Source organism: Dipodomys ordii, unplaced genomic scaffold (assembly GCF_000151885.1).
Source record: "Dipodomys ordii isolate 6190 unplaced genomic scaffold, Dord_2.0 Scaffold205, whole genome shotgun sequence".
NCBI classification, from domain to species: Eukaryota; Metazoa; Chordata; class Mammalia; order Rodentia; family Heteromyidae; genus Dipodomys; species Dipodomys ordii.
Window position 1 is genome coordinate 344,437 of NW_012267421.1, and position 24,236 is coordinate 368,672.

The 24,236-nt window shown below is 48.3% G+C and overlaps 1 protein-coding gene across 1 annotated transcript in view; it reads right to left on the minus strand.

The window, feature by feature from the left end:
- The window catches only part of Nod1 (nucleotide-binding oligomerization domain containing 1), a 48,531-nt gene that overhangs the window by 19,633 nt on the left and 4,662 nt on the right, over nt 1-24,236 (minus strand). The window contains exons 2-7 of the mRNA XM_013035172.1: nt 10,499-10,782; nt 8,558-8,732; nt 3,186-5,037; nt 2,375-2,458; nt 1,388-1,471; nt 365-448 (exon numbers count right to left, since the gene is read on the minus strand). Of these exons, the coding sequence (XP_012890626.1) occupies nt 365-448; nt 1,388-1,471; nt 2,375-2,458; nt 3,186-5,037; nt 8,558-8,732; nt 10,499-10,684 (2,465 nt within the window). The 5' untranslated portion in view covers nt 10,685-10,782. The remainder of the gene's footprint in view (nt 1-364; nt 449-1,387; nt 1,472-2,374; nt 2,459-3,185; nt 5,038-8,557; nt 8,733-10,498; nt 10,783-24,236) is intronic.

Genomic DNA, 24,236 nt, shown 5'->3' on the forward strand with positions numbered 1-24,236 from the left:
CGAACTCTCTTTTTGGTTGGAGAGAGCTGTGGCGTTTCCCTACTGCCCCGTCGCCATCTTGGTCCCCCCTCCCCATACCATTTTCTTAAAAAGGAGACTATCAGCCAGAAGTCAGGACCATCCAGAACCTGGATGGCGCTCTCCAGTTTCTAGTGGTGAAGACACTGCCCTCTGACCTAAGGCCTGTGCAGTGGCAGTCAACATTTTCCTGTGACTTTCCACCAGCGCCCATGCTGAAGTCACAGGGGCATCTTTGCTGCCTCTTCCCAACCCCAAGGGTCCTTTTATAACATTGATGTACAAAGCACAGCAGCTATAGACTCCCAGGACATGGGCCCCCACCTGGGCATCACCCTCTACTCACCCAATATCAAAGATCGACGTGCTGTTCTTCACAGCCTGGGCCAGGCACTTTGCACCTTCACTTGTTATTTTGTTTTTGCCCAGTCTGTAGAGAGGTAGACAGTCATGTACATTTAGCCCCGAGGTGAGTAGAAACCTATAATCAGCCAGCTGCCCCTCACCATAGAATCTCCCAACCTGCCCCTCTTGCCATGTGATCTGGCAACCAGCCCTCAGTGAGAGACATGTGCCCTGAAGACAGACTATCAAGGCTCCTCCCAGACAACCCAGCCTCTGCAGGTGTTTGGCCTCTGGGCCCTCTCTGGGCTTCAGAAACCTCAGGAATGCCATTCTCTCACTGGCAGGCAGAGAAACGACCGTGTTGATTACCAATAGTCACTGTGGATATTTCCATTTCTGGGCTAGGATCAGGTTCTCTGCCACTCTTGGCTGAGTGTGTCTGGCAGGACCCAGGATCAAGCTTCTTTGAGGGGGAAAGATCATTGTTTCTGGCATTACACAAAGGGACTTAGTCATAGCCTTTCTTCCTGGTCAGTAAAGAACTCAAACAGCCAGTACTCTGCCCCCTTCTCCCAACAGGCTGTCCTTACAAACTCCCAGCCAAATAAATATTCCACAAGACAATCTCACCTCCCACACAAGTCTCCTTACTCTGACCAGTATGGTATAGGGAAAGCAGAACCCCCAGGATTCTAGCTGTGGCAGTACAGTGTTTTTCTTTTCGTGTGTGTGTGTGTGTGTTGGGTGCTGTCTCTGAGCTTTTGTACTCAAGGCTGGTGCTCTACTACTTGAACCACAACTCCCACTTCTTGGTGGTTAACTGGAGATAACAGCCTCATGGACTTCCCTTCACAGTCGGCTTCAAACCTTTATCCTCAGATCTGAGCCTCCTGAGTACTTAGATTACAGGTGTGAGACACCTGTAACTGTTCTTTAAAATTGTTCAGCATTGTTCTTTAAAATGGAGAGTTGAAGAGGAAAAGCAGCTACTAAGGAGCCTGTGCCACTGACCTCAGTTACTTACTTTAGGTGTGTGAGGCTTCTGCATTCATTCAGGATTCGTGCAACGTACCTGGCGCCAATGTCAGTGATCTGGTTGTTGTACAAACTTAGAGAGAAAACACAGTGGAGACTGTATGAGTCTGGTGTCCTGTGAACCCCTTTCTCTAAGTGGGATTTTCTGCCTAATGATGTTCATTGTCTGAGTTGAGAGGAGGCTCCTGGAAACAGGAGCTGGGCTCTGTGACTCTGTAGCCCTGTGACTATGGCCCTGTCCTGTGCTTCCATATCTCTCTGCAGTACAGAGTGACAACCTCAGTGCCTCTCAGGGATGAGTAACAACCTAAGCTGAGGTTTTCAGGGCTGCACTGTCAACCAGGACTGAGAAGCAGATGGGAGCTTGGGACCTCTGCTTCAGTGGTCTCATCTAACACTGGAGGAATCTAGGGCCCAAAGGTGCTGAGCAACTGCCAGATTCCCAGACCCAGGAGCAGCTTGGTACCCAGACTCTCTTTTTTTATGGAAGTATTAAATTACTTGAGGCTGGGCACTGGTGGTTCAAGTCTATATTCACAGCTACTCAGGAGGTTGAGATCTGAGGATCATGGTTCAAAGCCAGCCAGTACAGGAAAGTCTGTGACTCTATTTTCTCTAGTTAACCACCAAGAAACTGGAAATGGAGGTGTGGCTCAAGTGACAGAGATCCAGTTTTGAGTAAGCAAAGATGAATGCAAGGCCCTAAAAGTGTGTATGTGTGTGTGTACAGGTATTTGGGGTTAAGGTTCTGTCCTAGGCCTCACCATCAGCACAGGCACTAAGTCCATACCTTAGCCTGAGGATTCTGGAAAGAGATGGAGGTTCCCACCATGGTAAATTCTAATGCATAGGTAGTATTGTTATCTTAACAAAACCTTTCCCCACATAGGATTTTGTGACTGGCTCAAATAGTGGTCAGCTGCCCACGCTGAGGGCTCTCCAGCTCTTTTACCCAGTATTCTTGAGAAAGACATACCCCAAAAATGTCACAATCTTGTACTTGGTCAGCTCTTCACTCAGCACTTTCACCCCAGTATCGGTGATGTGGTTGACACTGAGTCTGAAACAGGACAGAAAGTATCAGGAGGTATGTCATACGAAAGTGCTCTCATCTCTAGAATCCAAAAGTCTGTGGACCTCAGAGACTCCTTGGTTATAAACATCCAGTAAAGAGGCCCTGGGACCAGCCAAACAGCCCCTGAAAAGCCTGGATATGCTGGAGCCAGGCCTCAGGCTCGTGTCCTGCAGGAAATGCTAACTGGTGAAGTTAGGCTAGCCTCCCTTCCCTCCTAGCCTCCCAAGCAGGAGGTGGCAGGCCTGGCCTGAGAGGAATGCTGATCAGCTCCTGTTCTGTTTTTCCTGCAGTGATAAACGTTCCCACGTGTGGGAGACCTGAGCCTCAGAATCATTTTATTCAGGAGGTCCTGGGTCTCAGCTGTGTGGCCTAGAGCAGGCCATCGACTCTGTACCTCAGCTGCCTTATTTGTCAAACGGAGACAAGGGCAGTCCCACCTTACAGGGTCAAGAGCAACAGGCAAAGTTCTGTTCAGAGGTACTTCATCACTCTCATAAGCACTGGCACTGTTAGCTTTAGGACATCTTTCTCTAGGTGAGGAACAGAGAGGCAGTGGGGCTGATCTAGCACCACCTGACCTGCTTTGTTCCTTGCCCTCTGCCACCCTGAGATACAGACTAAGGCATTTTCAGACCAGAAGTCATCAGTCCTAGGGTGGGTGAGGGGCCCGGAATCCTGGCTTGCACCCCCCATCCCGTGGACAGGTCCCCACCTGAGGACCGTGAGGTGGCTGAAGCAGGGCTGCAGCTCACGCACGCCAAAGTCGTTGAGGTTGTTGTTGTCCAGGTCTAGGGCCAGGCGAGTGGGCAGGTGGCGCAGGACGAAGGCCAGGGAGCTGCAGTCAGCCGGACAGGCGTTGCAGAAAGCCAGCTTGAGGTAGTCAGCGCGGATGCCGCGCGCCGCGCGCCACCCGACCTTGCGGCTCTGCGTCTCATAGAGGCATCGCAGCATCCAGAGGAACGCGGGCATGGCCTGCACCTGCCGGAAGCCGCCAGACTGGAGCCGTGGCAGGCCTTGCAGGTGGGTGCGCAGGCGGTTGAGTAGGTGGGTGCACAGGGCCCTGCGCTTCCTCCGTAAGGCAGCCGCGGGCACCAGGGTCCGCAGGAGCCTCTGCCTGGCCTTGGCCAGAAGCCCGCACAGGAAGAGATTGGTGAACTGGAGGTGGTCCTTGCCGGAGGAGGGCACGAGGCCGGCAGAGATGCAGTCGCGCAGGCACGGGGCCGGAAGGCAGGGGTGGCAGGCGCCTGTAGAGGCGTCCGAGTCCCCATCTCCGTCCGTATCTCCATCCGCCGCCCCCGCCCCGGTTCCCAAGAACCGCAGCAGCTCCCGGGTTCCCACCCCATCGTCCACCACCAGGAAGAAGGCAGCGAAGAAGGCCTGGAGTGTTAGGTGCAGGAACTCGAAGACGCGGCGGCCCGGCTCGGGCCCGGGCGCGGGCAGGACCCGAAGGAAGCCCAGTGGCAGGAGCTGCGCGCTGCCCTCCCGCAGCTCCGACACCCGCACCTCGTCGGGGCCAAAGACGAAGCGGCCGCGCTCGGTGCCGCGAAGCGCCACGCGCCCCAGCGCCCGCAGCGCGTGCCGCCCCGCGCGCAGGGTCTCGGCCGAGCAGCGCGCCGGGTGCTGCACCAGGCTGCGAGGTTGCGCCCGACGCAGGTGGACCTCGGCGACCCGCAGGTAGACGTCGGTCAGAGTCAGCACGCCGGAGTCCTCCCGGGTGTCGCACAGGCTTGCGCAGCAGCGGAAGACGAGGCCGCAGAACAGCGGCACGGCGCAGAGGCCGCCCAGGCCGGGGTGGGCGTCCAGCTGCTGTAGCAGGCGCTCGCGCGCGGCGCGGTCCGGCACCACGCGGCGCGCGTAGTTGCGCAGCTGAAGCGGGCCGAAGCCGCGCAGCCGCACTTTGGCGCGCAGGAGGTTGCGCGGGAGCGCCGTGCCCGTGCGCGCCGTCAGCAGCTTGCGCGTGCCCGACAGCAGCCGGCCACTCAATAGCGCCGCCAGCAGCGCCATCGGCGGCGCGGGCTCCCAGGGGCTGCAGCTGTCGGGCGCGCGGCTCGGATCGAAGTCGGAGGGCAGCTCGTCCAGGCCGTCGAAGGCCAGCAGCGCCAAGCGCGGGAAGCGCAGCAGGAAGGCGAAGACCTCATCGGCGCCACGCTCTGGGAAGCAGCAGTGGCGGAAGAGCAGGTCCTGCAGGCGCAGCGCAGCGCCCGCGCCCAGCCCGCCGAGCGCGCGGCAGCGGAAGAGGAAAAAGAAGCGGAGCTCGGCGCCCAGGCGCCCCGCTGCCCACAGCCCCTGCAGCCGCTGCAGCAGCGCCGACTTCCCCGCGCCCGCGTCGCCCAGCACCAGCACAGCCTCCCCCTGCCCGCCGAGGACGCCAGGATCGGGGTCCAGCAGCCAGGGTGGGCCACTCAGAGGGCCCAGACTCTCGTCGTCGGGGCCCAGCAGCTCCAGGACCGGGTCCTCGTAGACCTCCTCCAGCGGCAGCTCGCGCTCGCTGCCCTGTGCGTAACTCGGCAGGAACCCGGAGTCGCAGCCCCCCAGATGCCGCAGCTGCTGGGTGTACCTGCTCACTGGGGAGGGGTGGGGGGTGGGTGGGAGGTGGCCGGATAGGATAGGTATGGGAGGGAAGACCAGAAAGGGGGGGGAGTGGGAGGGAGACCCAAGGAGGAAGGGGGGGGGAACAGGGGAGGAAGACCGAAGTGGGGAGAGGGGGGCGGGGACGGGTGCATGGGAAAGGACGAAGAAGGGGCAAGGGGTAGGATAGAGACGTGGAGAAAGGGGGACGGGGGAGAGCAGCGACCAGAGGGAGGAGGGGGCAGAGAAGGAGAGAGACAAGAGAAAGCACATCACACCAGAAGGTCCTAAGAAATAGAAGCCAAAGCACAAACCAACCAAACCCACTCCCTTGACCCTGCGGCCAAGTGCAGCCTCTTCAAGCCTCAAAAGAACCCCGTGCTGGGCTGGGAAGTTGGCTCAGTGGTAGAGCGCTTGCCTTGCATGCCTGAGGCCCTGGGTTCCATTCCTCAGCACCACATAAGCAAAAAGGAAAAAGCGGGAAGTGGTGCTATGGCTCAAGTGGTAGAGCACTAGCCTTGAGCTGAAGAGCTGAGGGACAGCGCCCAGGCCCAGAGTTCAGGCCCCACGACCGGACCCAAGAAAAAAAAAAAAAAGAACCCAGTGCTCCAGGGTCTGCGACTGGGAACTGGAGGTTCCTCCTCTGCCAATGGGTGACCAGTGTTTAGAAGGCCTCTCTCCCAGGAAGTTTGTCATTGCCAAGTAAGCTGTATTCCACTTACAGCTTTATCGAAGAAAATTATACCATAGTGTTTACTCATTACAAGTGTTATTTATATATTTAAAACACCATCCTCTCAAACATTTCTGGAGACTCTCTGCCTTCAGTGGAGATTAGACAACTACTGTTCTGCTTTCCTTCTCTATAAATTTGTCTTTTCTGGGTATTTTATATACATGGTATCAATTCAAAATAATGTTTTGCATGTAGCTTCTTGTAGACTAAATTATACTTTAAAAGCTAGCAAATATCTGGGCACTGGTGGCTCACACCTTATCATTCTAGTTACTCAGAAGGCTGAGATCTGAGAATTACAGTTCAAAGCTAGCCTGGGCAGGAAAGTCCATGGAACTCTTATCTCCAGTTAACCACCGGTAACCAGAAGTGGTACTATAGTTCAAAGTGGTAGAGCACTAGCCTTGACAACAAAAACTCAGGGACAGTGCCCAAGCCCTGAGTTCAACCCCCAAGACTGAAGAGTTACTCTCTCGCTTTCCTGGGGGTAAAGAAAGTGCCTGTAAGAGCAAGATACTAGCTGATGCTGGACCACAGGTACAAGCTCAGTCCTGACACTGCTGCTGGGCCTGGCTCTCCCTAAACAGATGCTTTGCTTGCTGGGTACATCCTTCACTTCTGTCTTTAAGTCAAACCAGGGTTCTTTAAAATTCAGAGAATGGGGCCTTGGTGCTGTTGCCAAAGGAAAGACAGACTCCTTCCCCCAGAGTAAACCCACTCATCACCCGTCCTGGGCAGCTGCTGTGCTGATCACTTCATGCAAGGTCACATTTGTGGGAGTCCCTTTCTACACTGAGAACCCTGAGGGACAGGGATCCATCCTCTGTGCTCACCCTCTATCCCTAGCCTTCAGCACAGCACCTTAGTGATGAGTGCATCAAAGAGACCAATAAAGAATGGTTAACTAGCACTTTCATTGGTGCTCTGCAGATAAGGACTAGACCAGGGTAACCGAGAATACCAGACCTAGAATCAAACCTTGAAAGGTTATCTCCTGAAAAGATACTTATTATTAATTTATTTATGATACTAATAATTTAATCCAAGCTTCCTATGTGCAAAGTAAGTGTTCTGTCAATGAGTTACATCCCTACCTCCTGGAAAGATCTCAAAAGGAAAAAGAAAAAAAATACATTGTCCTGGGGGAAAGGGGAAGGGAGTACATGTCTATAATCCCAGGTATGTGGGAATGTAGACAGGGATATAGCTGTCAGGGGAGCTGGAACAAAAAGTGTAGAACCCATGGGCTGGGAAGGTGGCTCAGTGGTAGAGCGCTTGCCTTGCATGCCTGAGGCCCTGGGTTCGATTCCTCAGCACCACATAAGCAAAAAGGAAAAAAGCCGGAAGTGGCACTGTGGCCCAAGTGTAGAGTGCTAGCCTTGAGCTGAAGAGCTGCCCAGGCCCAGAGTTCAAGCCCCATGACCTGACCCCCCCCAAAAAAATGCAGAACCCTATCAAAAATAAAGCAAGAAGGGCCGGAGGTGAGGAATAAATGGTAGAACACCTATAAGACCATAAGTTCAAATCCCAGTACCACCACAAATACACACACACACACACATATGGCCTCAAATCTGTACAGCATTAGCTTATCTACATATGTCAGTATAGTGTAGGAAGTGAGCAAAAAGTCAGAATGGAGGCTCTTCCCACATTTCTCTAGGCCCTGTTGAAATCAGATGAGAGGGCTAAGCCGTAGCTGATGGTAGAGTACATGTCTAGCATGCGGAAATTCTGGTTAGAACTCCAGAGCCAAAGCTAATGAACAAACAAAATGGGAAACCATTCCTCTAAACCATTCTTCTAAAATCAGGAACAAGACAAGGATCTCCACTCTCTTCACTCCTCTTCAATATAGTTCTAGAAATTCTAGCCAGAGCAATAAGGCAAGAAAAAGACATACAAAGAGTTCACATAGGAAAAGAAGTCAGTTATCCCTATTTGCAGATGACATGCTTTTGTATCTACAGGACCCAAAAGACTCCATTCCCACGCTCAAAGAAACAAGATTTTCTTTTCTTCGTCAGTCATCGGGCTTGAACTATGGGTCTGGGTGTTGTCCCTGAGCCCTTCAGCTCAAGGTTAGTGCTTTACCACTTAAACTACAGCGCCACTTCCGGTTTTCTAGTGGTTAATTGGATAAGGGTCTCATGGACTTTCCTGCCCCGCCAGGCTTTGAACCATGATTCTCAGATCTCAGTCTCCTGAGTAGCTAGGATTACAGGCATGAACCACCAGCACTTAGTGAAAACAAAATTTTTTTCTTTGCTGTTGTTTTGTTTTCTTTTTGTCTTATTTGTTCACTTATCTGTCTTTGGGAGGGGAAGAGGGACACAGAAATGAAGGGATAAAGGGTGAACAAATGCAGCAGTGGTACTCACTGGACACTAGGCTGAAAATGAACTATACAACTTGTCGTTGGGGACAGGAGGGAAAAACTTGGAAAGAATGAAGAAAGGGTGACATTGTCCCAAGAGAAATGTACTCATTACTGACTTATAAAATAGTAACCCCTCTATACATCACCTTTATAATAATAAAATTACTCAAAAAATAGGAAGCCGCATGTGGTCATTTTGGTTGCAGTCATCTGAGTTGGACAGGTGATGGGAACCACAACTTCCTTTCTAAAATTGCAGCAATACTTAGGCTTGATTCCTGGGATGGAGCAGGCTGTGGTAGCCACTCTTTTATACCCGCTTGGACCTCAGTAGGAGGGCAGATCTGAATCCTGGGGCCTGGCTTGTATCCCTGCTCATTCCACTTGAGCTGATTCATACCTGGGTCAGTGTTGACAATAGTTTTGCTCTGAATTAGTTGGGAAGGGGAGAAGCCGATCTCCAGCAGCCATGGCTGGAGGTCCACAAATGCATCTGTGAGTTGCTGGAGCACGTAGAGGAAGAACTCAGACACCTCCTCGCCCTTGCTCTGTACCAGGTCCAGAAGGTTTCGAACCTGGTGGTGACAGGAACATAAGAACAATAGTAAGAGGGGCAACTACTCACCAGAAAGACTTACCCAGGGTGCTTCTTTCTACAGCCATGAGCCTAACCATCTACCCAGCTATGAGTTCTTATCTTGAAATCCTAGAATGTATGAAATGAACGTCTTCAGTGAGAGATAAAACCATATGGCTCTATGATGCTAGAGCTATGGCTCTAGTGTGCTTCTGTAAACTTAAAAAGGTAAATGAGACTCAGTACTGGAGCCATATTCAACCATGGAGTTCTGTCTGTTTTTCTCTCTCAACCTGGATGCATCATCCAGGACCACATGTGCCTCTGGCGGGCAGGTGCCACAGAGTGAGAGGGCAGCTGACCCTCATATATGTTCTTTCATCAGGAAGAATACTATTACGTCATTTCCAGGGAAATGGATAGACCTGGACAAAAGGTTATAGTAAATAAGTCAGGCTCAGAGACACAAAGGATACATGTTTTCTCTCACATGTGGAAGTTAGATCTAAGATATAAACATATATGAAAGCACATAACAGGGCCATGTGCATATATACACAACCAAACACTACAGAAGATACATCCTTTCAACAATTACCTGACAGTTTAAAATGAACTATACAACTTGTGGCTGGAGACAGAAGGGAAAACTGAGAGAGAACAATGGAAGGAGTGACATTGTCCAAAAAGAAATGTACTCATTACCTGACTTACGTAACTGTAACATCTGTACATCACCTTTATAATAATTAAAAAAATGAATACCCTAAGTAAAAGCATCTTTTGTCTGAGGAGGTTGGGACTTGACAGGTAAGTGGAGAGAGGAATGCTGGTCACAGTCCATAAACACTGTGAAGGGGAAGCAGGTAACATGAAGGGTTGGCTGAGATAGAATGGGGGTGATGAAGGGGTGACACTGAGTGAGGTGGGTATAAACTACATGTTGAACGAAACTCCTTTGTACAACTACTTAAAGGTAATAGTAGTAATGTTTTTGAAGTCTAGGAGAAAAACTGAAGAAAAAACAAAGCACTCCAGTGTTGTCACTGGGCTTCCTCAACAGCAGCATCCATGACCAACAGTTCCTGTCTGTCTCATGAAGAAAGACTTACAGATCTCCACTTCCTTTTCTAGAAAGTTCCACTGAGCTTGTGTGGAATGTGGGAAATTCTTTGTTGTGGTTCCACCCAGAGGAGCTGTTGTTCCTAAACTAGACAGGAGGCCATCCTGAGCCTCACCCCACATGGCCCTGGGTGTGAAGCACTGAGTGAGTGGCTACTATGTGCTGTGCCCATTTGTGTCCTCCCTTGTTCATTTAAAATGAACTTAAAAGTGGTGGCCTGGGGGGCTGGGAAGTTGGCTCAGTGGTAGAGCACTTGCCTTGCATGCCTGAGGCCCTGGGTTCGATTCCTCAGCACCACATAAGCAAAAAGCCGGAAGTGGCGCTGTGGCTCAAATGGTAGAGCGCTCGCCTTGAGCTGAAGAGCTGAGGGACAGCGCCCAGGCCCAGAGTTCAGACCCCACGACCGGACCCAAAAAAAAAAAGGTGGTCTGGGATCTATACACCATGCAGTGGTGACGACCTGTTCTACCACATACAGAAGTGCTTGGCTGTGCAGAAAGCCAGTAACCAGGGCTTTTTCCTTCTATCACAATCCTACTACTATGGAACTCTGCCCTGTACTAAACTCCCACATCCAGTCAGGAAAGGCTGCTTCTGGCCCCTGAGGTCTGTCTGTACCAGTCCCACACCTGTTCCTGCACCTTGCCAGGCTGAGTGGTGCAGGCACACACAATCTCCACGTCTTCAGCCAAGAGATAGCCATTCTCCAGCAGGTTGTCCAGCAGACACTGTGTGTTGTGGATGTGGGCGACCAGCAGCTCTCGATTGGTCTTCAGTAGTTTAATGTAGGAGTCAGAATGTGATGTCATAACATCCTGCTTTTCCATGGCTAAAGCATCGAGGAACTACTTTTTCCAAATTCATCTTTAGCCACTTGTATCCTCTAGGCAAAAGGATTTAGAGTCCTCCAGACCTCTGCTTCTCCCTGAAGAGAGAAATGATATCATCAACTAAACAGAGTTAGGGAAGGGGACCCCTCTCCATCACCATAGAATTTTCTGCCCAGACTGGCTTCAAACCATGATCCTCCAGATCCTAGACTCCTGAGTAGCTAGATTATGGGTGTGAGCCACCAGCACCTGGCCTATTATTATTCTTAAAAAGGCAAAAGTGTGGGCCAAACACCAGTGGCTCACGCCTGTAACCCAAACTACTCAAGGGGTTGAGATCTGAGGACTGTGGTTCAAAGCCAGCCCTGGCAGGAAAGCCCATGAGGCTCTTAGCTCCAATTAATCACCAAAGAGCCAGAAGTAGAACTGTGGTTCAAGTGATAGGATGCCAGCTTTGAGCACAAAAGCTCAGAGACAGCACCCAGGCCCTGAGTTCAAGCCCCAAAACTGGTACCCACACAAGTACAACACTAAAGTGAGCCTCAAACTTAAAATGACATGGAAATGGAGAGGGAGTATTCCTTACATCATATTGAGGCTGGATTGGATTACCGGTTTCTGTCACCCAGAATTGAGAGCAGAGGAACTGCTCTCAATTAGTGGGGTAGAAGAGAGAGACACCCAGCAGGAGGGCATCTGGAGTAGCCAGAGCGGAAGAACCAGAAGAGAGCAATGCCTCAGTCATGACTGCCCCTCCTGAGTTGAGCCATGGTCCACTCCATTCCTGCATTCCTCACACCTTCAGCAAAATGTGCTCTGCACAGGCACCTCAGGAAAAGGAAAAGCCATGGACACCCTGGAGTGAGCACAGAGGAGTACAGTGTGGCAACACCAGGACTCCATGAATAGGAAGCTTGAACTTCTTATCTGGGCAGAGCAGGGAGCTCAACTATTTTATTAGAAAGTAACTTTGGTTCCTCTGAAGGATCCCAAAATTGCACTAATTTGTTTTCTTGTAACAAGAAGTACAAGCTAAGATCATTTAGCTAACTTCTAGCATCCAAGTGTATAGAATGTGTCATCTGGAAAGAGAAAGACCCCAAATATATCTCTGATCCTTTGTCTAGGAAGGAAAAAGCAAGCATTCTCAACAGCCCATGAAACTTTCTTCAAAATATCATATTTTAGGGCATAAAGGAAGTCTTAGCAAATATAAGAAAACTTAAATCACTCTCAATGTTCTTTCAGGCCCTAATGGAGTAAAATTAGACCACAACATCAAAATAAACTACAGAAAATATTTATACATGTATGGACTGAACAATACATTGTTTACTGACAAGTGGGTCATTGAAGAAATAAGGGTAGAAATCCAAGTTCCTAGAATCTAATGACAAAGAGAACACAACCTACCCGAACCTTTATGAGACAGCAAAGGCAGTACTACAAGGAAAGTTTTAGCTATGTGGATACTATTCCTAAAAGATAAACACATAGATAAGCTTTTGCACATACTATCTATCTATCTATCTGACGAGGGGAGTCAATCTGATTCAAGTATTTGTCGACACGTATGAAATAACCCAGTGAAACACCTTTGAACAATTAACATACACTTTTTTTTTTTTTTGCTAGTTGTGGGGCCTGAACCCTGGGCCTGGGCGCTATCCCTCAGCTCTTCAGCTCAAGGCTAGCACTCTACCACTTGAGCTACAGTGCCACTTCTGGCTTTTTCTGCTTATGTGATGCTGATTAATCAAACCCAGGGCCTCTTGCGTGCAAGGCAAGCACTCTACCACTGAGCCACCTTCCTAGCCCTTAACATACACTTTTGAAAAAGAAAAAAAAAACAGAAATGTAAGACAGATCCTGTCCAGGTACTCATGGGAGAGGGAGGTAACCAAAGGGGGTGAATATGGCCAAAATGCTTTATGTGCATGTGTGAAAATGGAACAGTTTAGCTTGCTGAGATTGATTTGGGAAGGGAAAGGAAGATAAAGATGAAGGGAATGAGTCCAATCAAGGTACACAGACATATACAACAAATTGATGCTAATAAAAAGTGTGGGGGAAAATGTTTCTGTTTAGCTCCAAAAACAATCTATAGGCTCAGAGTATGGCTCAAGTAGTAAAGCATCTGCTTACTTGCCTTGAGATCAAACTTTATACCTTAAAAGAATTTAAAAAGGAAAGTCCATAGACACCTGAACACTGTATCATTATTTCATGAGTCATGCCGATTAATATTTAAGTCCAGTGTTTCTCCCATTTTCTTCCAGCAAGTTGTTCTGACAATTTTTGCTCTTTCCTAATCCATTTTCTCAGCTTTGCCTATCAACTTGCTAAATCTCCACAGATGTTCTCAGCTAGAAACTACATAGTAACTTTCCTTTCATGACCTGACCGAGTGATCAAGCAACAACACTGCATAAACAATCTTAGCCCCAGAGGGGTCTGAAGAGTTGGGAATGATGAAGCAATGTTACTAGAGGTGTGCTAGGCCATTCCATGGGCGCATAGCCCTTCCTGCAAGACCAGCACTGCGACCCACTGAGCTATGTGCTAATGAAATATTGTAAGCTTATTCACACCTATTTTGGGTTGACAGCCTTCACCCTGGGTCATCCATAAGCCAGGCCCAATCACAGTTGTCTATTCCCACCGGCCCCAGCTGCATCAGCAAAGCAGTCCAGATGCCCAGTCCCGGTCACACGCAGGTACTAGTGTATAATCACAAGATACCAGCTATAGAATGTATTGTCTCTGCTGTAGCGTGCTTTCCCTGGCTACATGACAGCTGTAAGATATATTGACTTTGTCTGATATAGAATATTATCTCTGTGATAGCAAGTTTTCCCTGGCTGCAAGCCAGCTATAGAATGTCCTGCCATGGCTGTCTGATATCGCCTGTCCAGCTGAAGATTTCCTGCCCCAGCCACTTCTCATGCCTTCAGACTCCGATACTATATTTACCTTTATAGTTCTGAGAGAAGTTTGCTACTCTCTATCCCACAAGAGATGGCCTGTCAGCCTCTAGCTGACATTAAATGCTTCTTTCTTCTATGTGACTGTGTGTCCAAGAGGTTTTTCTGGGGGTCGGTGCTTACAAATATAGTGTATCAAAATTTGTAGGAAACAAGCCAGGCACCAGTGGTTCAAACCTGTAATCCCAGCTGCTCAGGAGGTTGAGATCTGAAGATCACAGTGCAAAGCCAACCTGGGCAGGAAATTCTGTGAGACTTTTTTTTTGGAGGGGGGCAGGGGTCCAGTCATGGGGCCTGAACTCTGGTAAAGGTAAAACAGAAGGAAATTCAGATTGTGATTACTTTTGAGAGATTGCAGGTGATTTCTATCACTTTGGTTTTGAGAGACATATCCCAAATTATCTGCCAACAAGTGCACATGAGATGAGAGGTCAGCCTGCACTAGAGGGTAGTCTCTATCAGCCAAAGACCAAGGGAAGACATCTCAGGCTTGCTCAGCAGAGTCACAGCCCACAATGAGGTCACTGGGACACACAGAGAAGGGAGAACAATTGTAGAGGGAGACTGACTTCCGGCCTTGTGGTCCACTCCTGGGGAGGGCCCCAGAGAAACCACAGTCACAGTTTCTAAGGAGAGAGTGCTCCAGGCCACTACCCCACTACACCCTGATAGGAGAGGTACATTTCCTCGTAAATGATGCCAAGACAAAAAAAGCACTTTATGAAGGCATTTTCTGGGGAGCCTTTCTGTTTTAATACTTCTTCCACTATGAGAGGAAAGTAAAACTTAATCTCTGTAGGAAATTTGTGACATGAAAATGTATGCGAGAGCTTCAAAGATGATGCCCAATGAGAACATGGCCTAACCACCCTGCCCCCAGCAAGTCTAGACACCTTGCTCAGCAGCTGGAGCCAGCTGTCATCAGCCAGTGGTTCTTCACTCTCCCTGTGGCTTGTGGTCTGAGGAGTGGGCGACCTCTCCCCCACCACAACACCCCCCCACACAAGCCTATGTGATGCCACACCTTGTTGTTTCCTTCTAAAGAGAACTCCAGTGAGCAGTGTTCCCACCAGCGTGGGGGCCCAGCAGGGCACAAGCGAGAAAAGCTAACACCCAGGAAGCATGAAGGTGGGGATTCACACTTGACTAATGCTTGCACACTGTAAGAGACAGGACAGCCTAAGGTGCAGGTACAGGGCCTCTGGAGCCCTCCCAGCTAAATTTACTCTTGTCTGGTCAGTGAGTTAGAATCTCCAGCTGCCTGGACCCAGCTAGGTGGGCTGTGAGCCAGAGCCTTTCAGTTTGCAGGGCCAGGGGTACAGAGGACCAGCTGTTTCTGAGATTCCCTCAAAGATCTCATTATCAGGAGCACTACTCACTGGCAAGCTTGTTGTATTCATTTCTCTCTTTGCTGCTGCTAGGGTTAAGTGATTGACACTAATGTTCCAAGTGCAGACCAGGCCTGGGGACCCCTGAAATGTTAAAACACTTCATCCATGCGTCTTCTTCATCCCCACCATCAGCCCAAGCACTAGAGGTCATTGCTAGCAGGAGGAGGCTGAGGCATAATAATATTCAAGCAGCTTCCTGTCCTCAAAGAGTGTACCTGGGGAAAGCCAGAAACTCCAAGTGCAGTGAAAGATAGAGCTGAGAAAGCCAGAGGTATCCCCAAGCCCCTGGGTTCAGATACCATGCTCAGACAGACTGTCCTGTGGGGGCCCTGCATGGGGAGGAGGAAGAAAAGAAGGAAGGGGAGGACAGGTGGGGAGATGCAGTTGGTGCCCTTCTCTCTTAGGATGTCTAATTTGCTTGGCTTGGCACCTTTTTTCTTCTGTGTATTCTTATGATAACTCCATGAACAAATGAATAACCTCAGTGTGTCCTTGTTCCTCACGGCCTGGAAAACACCAGCACACACAGCCCAGTTAGCAATACAAAACCACCAAGCAATGGCCCATGCCAGAGGTCCCCACATGGAGTATGAGCATACCACGCCCTCCCAGGGTGGACAGGCAGAATTTAGCCCCATCTGATGGGGCTAGATTGAGAAGGGAAATCTTGGGGAAGTCATCTCCACCTCCCCTCCAGTCTTAATTCTTTTCATAGACACCAATGGCTGGATAATGTTCATTCTTTTCAGATTCCATGTATTTCCAAACAAGTGGCCTCGCTTTCTGTAAATCAGTGTTGCAATACCAGCAGATAAGATTGCCAACCACTCTGAGACTTCTGGAAAACATCCTTGAGCGATGTAGCAGAGTTGCCTCATTTTATTCTAAACAGTGAGTTCTATTCAGCTAGTCCATGCTGCACATCTGTCTGCTGTGGAGACTTGCTGTTATAGGGGAAACAAATACAAAGGCAAAGGCCAGGCCAGCTTTGGGATCCAGCTCACCATCCACATTTGACCCATCCTTTTCTTGGGATGTGAGCCCAGGAGCCCTGGAAGCTATAAGAAGAGGCCACAGTTTCACATCATAGAAAAGACTGGCATGGGCAATGGGACTTTGCTGACCAGGTGATTATTTCATGGCCTTTCCCACCCTTCCTTGATCATCACAGTGGTGGAAGTATGCTGATAATTAAATGACTCAGGTCCTTCCGAAGACCCAGAGTGCCTTCCCACCTCTTTCTTTAACTGGAAACAGAGGAAGAGTGACTCAGTGGGCCTGGAATGGCAGCATTCATCAGAATGCGCCCATCTTCTTCAGGAACCATGCAAAACAGAGGCTGATCCACCAGTGAGCACCACAAGTAATCACAATGAGCAGAGCCTCTTGAGTGAGAGCAAGAAATGAGCCATGGCAGATTGAGCTGCCAAGACTTAACGAATTACCTGTCACTGTGGCACAGCGTTACCCAACAATTTGATTGAAACAACCATTTTAGACAAGAAAAGCACTCAGTACATGAGGAAGCTGAGGCCCAGAAGGTAAGAGAACTTTCTAGAGATGCCAGGCAAGCAGGACCACTGCAGACATCTTGCCAGGGTGCTCCGTTCAGCCCTGTCCTTTACTCTCCAGCTCCAGTTCCTAGAGTAGACACTGCTGTGGCAAAGTGCATCTCATAATCACCCTGTTTAAGAAACTCTTTTTGGCTAGTCCTGGGGCTTGAACTCAGGGCCTGGGCACTGTCCTGAGCTTCTTTTGCTCAAGGCTAGCACTCTACCACTTGAGCCACAGTGCCATTTCCAGCTTTTTCTGTTTATGTGGTACTGAGGAATCGAACCCAGGGCTTCATGCATGCTAGGGAAGCACTCTACCACTAAGCCACATTCCCAGCCCAAAAAACTCTTTCAACTCAAAGATTCCATTGGCCTTGAAAGAAAACAGCACCAATTAAACTATATACTGGTTTTCTAAAACCATACACACTTGGATGAGCCAAGACTAAGTCCTTGTCAATGATTGACAAGTTCTGGTTTGGTGAAATAGCAAAGTCAACATGGTGAGTTTGTAACAGATTTATTGCATAAAATAGAAACTCATAGCCTGGTTTAAAACAAGGAATTGAAAGTAAAAAAAAATCTCCCCACAAAATGTAGAACACCACATGTGGGAATGTAAATAAGAAGTCCTTCCTGCATAATTAATGTATGCAAGCTAATAATAATGATAATAAAGAAATAATTTGGAGCAAAAGTTAACTAAGTGGACTTCAAAGAAAAAAACATGAGGTTTGAACTCTGGGCCTGGGCGCTGTCCCTCAGCTCTTCAGCTCAAAGCTAGTGCTCTACCACTTGAGCCACAGTGCCACTTCTGGTTTTCTGGCGGTTTATTGGATATTAGAAGCTCATGGACTTTCCTGCTGGGGCTGGCTTTGAGCCATAATCCTCAGATCTCAGCCTCCTGAGTAGCTAGGATTATAGGCATGAGTCACCAGTGTTCAGCCCATGGAGATTTTTTTAAAGCCAGTCCTGAGGCTTGAACTCTGGACCTAGGCCCTGTCCCTGAGCTCCTTTAGCTGAAAGTTAGCACTCTACTACATGAACCACAGCATCACTTCCAACTTTCTCTGTAAGTCTATAAGAGTCTATGAGACTCTTATCTCTCCTGCCCAGGCTGGCTTTGAACTGTGATCCTCAGATCTCAGCCTCCTAAGTAGCTAGGCTCCTAAGTAGCACTGGGCTCCAAGGAGAGTCTTAAATCCTTGAAACTCAAGCAATTCCACTTTGAAGCAATGCTCCATGACTACAATATGTTTTATCAACCTTGTATTTCCCCTTCTTTCCATGTAGCACACATGTCTAAACACTGTGAGACATTCTCAGCTCCACTACCCTCTGGACTGTGTATGCATGTGTATATAGGTATATGTGTGTGCACATGCATATGTGTACACATAAAAGCAGCTCAAGTAATACAGCAAACTAGCAAACTCAGGCCATGAACTCAAAACCTAGTATCACCAAAAGCAAGTAATATCCCACCCCAAAACCCCCTACACCAACACCATATCAGCAAACTTTAACAAGCAAATAACATCTGCAGCCAGAACTTATCAAGGCAATACAAGCTCCCAAAGCATTCTGCCACCACAGTCCTAGACAAAAGGAATAAATGGTGGGAATTTACTTCTGAATTGAAATAAGTTAAAACCATTATTCCCTGGCTACTTCAGGTACCTACCCACCTCAAAGCTAATATTATCCAGAGGGCAAATAACAAAACATTCCGGCTCCACCAACTTGGCCATAACCCCCAGCACATTTGAATGCATATATCCATGAATGCCAAAGAACAAGCCTGGATTCTTAAGAAAATATTTGTGTCCTGAATAGGATTTATTTTGAACTTGGTGCATAGTTTCCTCCTCAGAGAAGTTTTATAAGTGATGAGAATAATTCTATATCTGTATGGTGAACTGTGTGGACACTTGGAAGTGATGGCTTCACCTTTTCTCAGCAGGGAGTGGGGGGGAGGAAGGGGTTAACTCATCCCTACAGGGGTCCAGCAGGGAACTGGACTAAGCCAGAGTCTGTTCACATACTACTGCCCAAGCTGTACAGGATCACCCACCTCCCTCCGTATCCTTCTTGTTATTTCAAGATGGGCTACTTTCTCTGCTGCATCAATGTTTTGTTTTAGGTTTTTCTTTGTGTCACTCCTGGGATTTGAACCCAGGACTCAGCACTTTACCGCGTAGGCTACAGCTCCACTTCCAATTTAGTGGTTAACTGGAAATAAGAGTTTCATGGACTTTCCTGCCCAGTCTGGCTTCAAACTATGACCCTCAGATCTCAGCCTCCAGAGTTGCTAAGATTACAGGCATGAGCCACTGACACCCAGATTTTATTTTTTCTTGTGATCAATTTATTCAGGCAGTAAGCTGGCAAACGAACCAGGTAGTTCATCTCCCCAGCAACCCTTCAGCAGGGAAAAGAAACCAAGGTCATGCTAGACCTTTGAAGCAACACTGTCACTCATATACTTTAAGTATATGAGTCAGCCCCTATCCATCTCTCTCTCCTCTCTCTCCCTTTTCTTTCCCTCTCTCTCTTTCCTTGCCCTCTTCTCTCAGGAGAAAACACCATATAATTTGAACCCCAGACATATAGACACTGCCACCCTGCCCACAAAGAAAGGAATGCCGACAGAGCCCACGTAAGCACTCAGGGTGGGTCTGAAATGATGCACAGATGTCCTTTCTCAGTGCTGGCTTTCCAAGAAGCCAGGCAGCAGCCCCTGTTCCCAAGCCAAGAGCCCCTTCCTCTGGCCAGAATGTCCCATCCAGAGCATACTGAGGACCAGCATCACCACTCTGCTGGCGCTGGGGCTTTCTGACTGGAATGGATGCTGTCCTCCACTTCCATTCAGGCCCCTCAGCAGAGCAGACAAGTCTGGCTACAGTGAGAACCTAGGCTTCCTGGCAAGGAGACAATTGCTTTTGTTTACTTCTGTCTGGAGAGGGCCCTTAGCCTTTAGTCTCCTCACCTGCCAGAGGGGCCTCACACCATCAGAAAAGAGGAAGGGCAGAACCCCTCCCCAAACCCATCACTGTCCACTGGAATTCCCATGGCACTTTAGCCTTACCACTCTCTTCCTTCCTTCCTTCCTCCCTCCCTCGTTCCCTCCCTCCCTCCCTTCCTTCCTTCTTTTCTTCTTTTCTTTTTCTCTTTCTTTGTTGGCTGTGGGGCTTGAACTCTGGTCGTGGGCACTGTCCCTTAGCTCTTCAGCTCAAGGATAGTGCTCCACCACTTGAACCACGGTGGTTTTCTGATGGTTTATTGGAGATAAAGTCTCATAGACTTTCCGGCCTGGGATGGCTCAGATCTCAGCCTCCTGAGTAGCTAGGATTACAGGCATGAGTCACTGGCACCCAGCTACCACTATCTTTCTAAATTGATTATCCTCTTTCATGAAAACTAACAATGAACCATATTCTAAAGCTGAGGTATGAAGCAGACATAAGGAACCTCAATGAAAGCTGCTGATCCACACGGGTGCAGGGTGAGAGAAGAGAATCAATAGAGAGGGTTATTCTGAGCAAAGCATAAGATAAGGACATCTGAAACACCTGGGTATAATTTATACACTCTAAAAAATGAATGACAGGAAAGCAAAACAGGCTTGGATGGGAAAGGGGCCAGGGTAGGGGAATAGAAGGGAGAATAAGGATGAATCTGATTGATGTAGTTTATTTGCATGTATGAAAACAGAAGGATGAAACCTGCTGAAATTATTTCAAGGAGGAAGGAGTGGGGTAAGCAGCAGAGGGGTGCAGCTGATCTGGATATCTTGTCTACACATGTAGAAATGTCACAACAAAACACACCTTGTACAACTAAGGGATGCTAATAAGTTTTTTTAACCTTATAGTTAAAAATGTTTTTAACCTAAAGGCTCTGATCACTAGCCGTGTGACTTACACAATGACCACATCTGTGCTTACCTTCCTTTACCTATGAAATGCACAAACCACAGCACCTATCTGGTAGGAGTGCTGTGTGCTAGAACAACACTGGCAGCCATCTAAAGATGCAGTTTAGGCAAGGACTGCATCTGGCTGTCTTAGAGGCCCAGCATCTAGCTAAAAGCCATGGTATCACCTGTTGTTACTGTATCCCAACACTTAGGAGAGATGAGATCAACATACGAGATGAATGGCCTAGTGCACTGCTTAGAGCAGGTGTTCAGATCACTGACTGATATGTGCATTTCCATTATTCAGACTCACTTAGGGACAGGTACCTGCTCAGTTTATTAGTGGACAAGTTCAGATCTGCCTGGTAGCATTTCCTATTGCTATACGCCTTTCACATTAGCTGCTGCCTTCAGAACATTAACCAGAGTCCAGTTCTCTGTTTCTAGAGCTTTGTCTGCATAATTGCTCATGGCGAATCACCTCCTGCTTGTTAACCATCCTTATAAGTCTCATAAGCTGTTTATTTTTTATTTTTTGGGGGGTCCAGTTGTGGGGCCTGAACTCTGGGCCTGGGCACTGTCCCTCAGCTCTTCAGCTCAAGGCTAGCCACAGCGCCACCTCCGGCTTTTTTCTTTTTGCTTATGTGGTGCTGAGGAATCAAACCCAGGACCTCAGGCATGCAAGGCAAGCACTCTCCTACTGAGGCATCTTCCCAGCCCCCATAAGCTGTTGACTGATGTTTTCCAGGCTTTAAAAAGCAAAAATCCAATGGGCTGGGAAGGTGGCTCAGTGGTAGAGCGCTTGCCTTGCATGCATGAGGCCCTGGGTTCGATTCCCTAGCACCACATAAGCAAAAAGAAAAAATCCGGAAGTGGTGCTGTGGCTCAAGTGGTAGAGCGCTTGCTTTGAGCTGAAGAGCTGAGGGACAGCACCCAGGCCCAGAGTTCAGGCCCCATGACCGGACCCCCCCCCAAAAAAAGAGCTACTATGGTTTGAACATATGTTCTCCAGAATACAGATGTGGGAAATGTAATCCCCAATATCGTGTATTAATGGGATTTGGAGGTGGGATCTTTGAGAGAAGACTGGGTCCCAGGTGCAATTCTTGTTGATTTAATCCATTCACAGATTAGAGGATTAAAGAATTAGAGTTGTTCAGGGTTGAATCTCAAATGTCCCCCAGAAGCCCAAGTGCTAATTCTTTGTTGCAGCCTGCAGCACCACTGGGAGGTGGTGGCATCTTTAAGGGATGGGCCTTATTAGGGGTGTATCCTTGAAGAGGAAATTGGGGCCCCAGCATCTTGCATTGCCCTCAGCCACAATGTGACAACCACCTTCCCTAGCCCACTACATTCTGTGATCTTCCTTCTAAATGGATTCTCTCGAGTGTTTTGTTACCTGCAGTGGAAAACTAACCAACCAACTGGGTTACATGCTGATGACCACATATATGTTGTGTGTGTGTGTGTGTGTGTGTGTGTGTGCGCGCGCGCGCTCGTATCAGAGGGAAACTAGGAGGACACAGAAACAGAGGGAAACGGAAAAACATACAACAGCGGGACCCATCAGCTGTACTGGACATTGATCAAACTAAGCAACTCAATGGCAGCGATAAGAGAAAGGGAATGAGCGGGAAAGAGGGAACAGCTGACATTAAGCAAAAGGAAAGAAATGTACATATCACCCGATGTGGAAGAAATAACTGTATTGTCAGAGCTCATAGAACTCATAAACTTTATAGACCACGATAAAGACAATTTGCCCCATGACGGTTAGAATGTGTTTGTGACTTTAACTATCACTATCCCACAATACTGTGAAATTTGTGAAATTTATGTAATCACATAATCACAATAAAAAATTGCTTAAAAAAAAAGAAGAAGAAAGAAAAAGAACTGGGTTAGTTATCACAAGAGTGGATCTGTTAATTTGAAAAACAAAAACAAAACAAGTAGCTCTTGTGCGCTCCCTTTCCTCCTTTTCCACCAGAAAGCCGGCTCTCACAAGATGTGGCTCCTTCACTTTGAAACTCTCAGCTCCCAAACTGTAAGAAATAAATTTCTTTTTTTTTTTTTTTGCCGGTTATGGGGCCTGAACTCTGGGTCTGGGCACTGTCCCTCAGCTCTTCAGCTCAAGGTTAGTGCTCTAGCACTTGAGTCACAGCGCCACTTCTAGCTTTTTCTGCTTATGTGGTGCTGAGGAATCGAACCCAGGGCCTCAAGCATGCAAGGCAAGAGCTCTACCACTGAGCCACCTTCCCAGCCAGAAATAAATTTCTTTATAAATTACTCAATATTAATAGCAAACTAAGACAACACTACTCGCTGTCTCTTCCTAATAAATTGGTAGTGAAGAGCGGCAAGAGGCTCTCCAACAGCTTCCTACAGCACTTTAGCTAAAACCCTGCCTCCCTGCCCAGGCCAGAGGCTCTGTTTGACCTGAGATTACATTGTTATGTCTGTCTTCTCTGTGTCTTCCAAGCCCAGCCTTGCTAAAGCAGCCTCACCCCCCACTACCTACATTCTGGCTCCTCCTCCCCACCCCTGGTCTTCAAACATATTTATTTATTATTTATTTATGCAGTATTTGGGGTCTGAATACTGGCTTTTCCACAGGTGCCCTACCATTCCTATAGCACCCCAACTCCAGCCCTTTTGGCTTCTGTTACTATTGATAAGATCTTGCATGTTTGGCTCAGGCAGGTATCAAACTATGATTCTCTTATCTATGCCTCTCTAATAGGTTAGGTTATAGGGATACCATGCCTAGACTATGATTTTGCCTTTTGTGCATCTCTAGTCTTACCTGAAAAGACTCTTTTCTGGATAGGCATCTCTAGTCTTTCTTAATCCTCATAGGCCCTGATCTGCTGTTCGCTGATGCTGTTGTTTCCAGTCACAGAACTTACTACAGTTTACAATCATACATTTTCTTATATGTCTGCATGCCCATCCCTGCTGTGAGTCCCCTCAGAGCTCTGAGGTCCTAATCCATAGTGTCTGGAGGAGGGGCCTTCACCAAGTTTACATGAGATCCTGAGGATGCAACCTATGGACCATTGGCTTCATAGAAGGAGACACCAAGAGATGTCATGCTGTCTCTGGTAGCTGCACAAGGACAGAGTACCAGGCCACCAACCTGTGACCTCATGCTCCAGGCCTCCAGAACTGTGAGAAGTCTGTTGTTCAAGCCTCTGTCTACAGGAGTTTGCTCCAGAGGCAAACTCCACTAGCCTGCCAATCACTTGGCCTGAAGCTGGCACTGTTCCATTCACTGCTGCATCCCAGCAAGGCCACCCTTCTGAGGACATTCACTGAATTAACATGTTGAAGAAGCTCCAAAGAGCCAAAAGGAACCAAGAGTGTAAACAGCTTTTGCTCCCTAACTTGCTGGCTGCATCCCTGCAAATTGCCATTTCCTTAGAACACATGTAGAACACCCACAACTCACTCAACTGATAATTTGTTTTTTTGTATCCAGCCCAGGTCCACTGACATAAGCCTCTGGGAAGATCTGCAGAAGAGGAGCAAGCTGTATGAAGATGAGCAAGGAATCTCCAAAAAGGGGTGTACTTAGTAGGCCACTGTACTGGTGAAGGAATAGTGACACTGTCTGCCCAAACCCCACCTGTGGAAATCTGGTCCTGGTTTCTGTGCTCCCATATACCCCCACCAGGGCCAGGACAGGGTGAGCTTTACTGT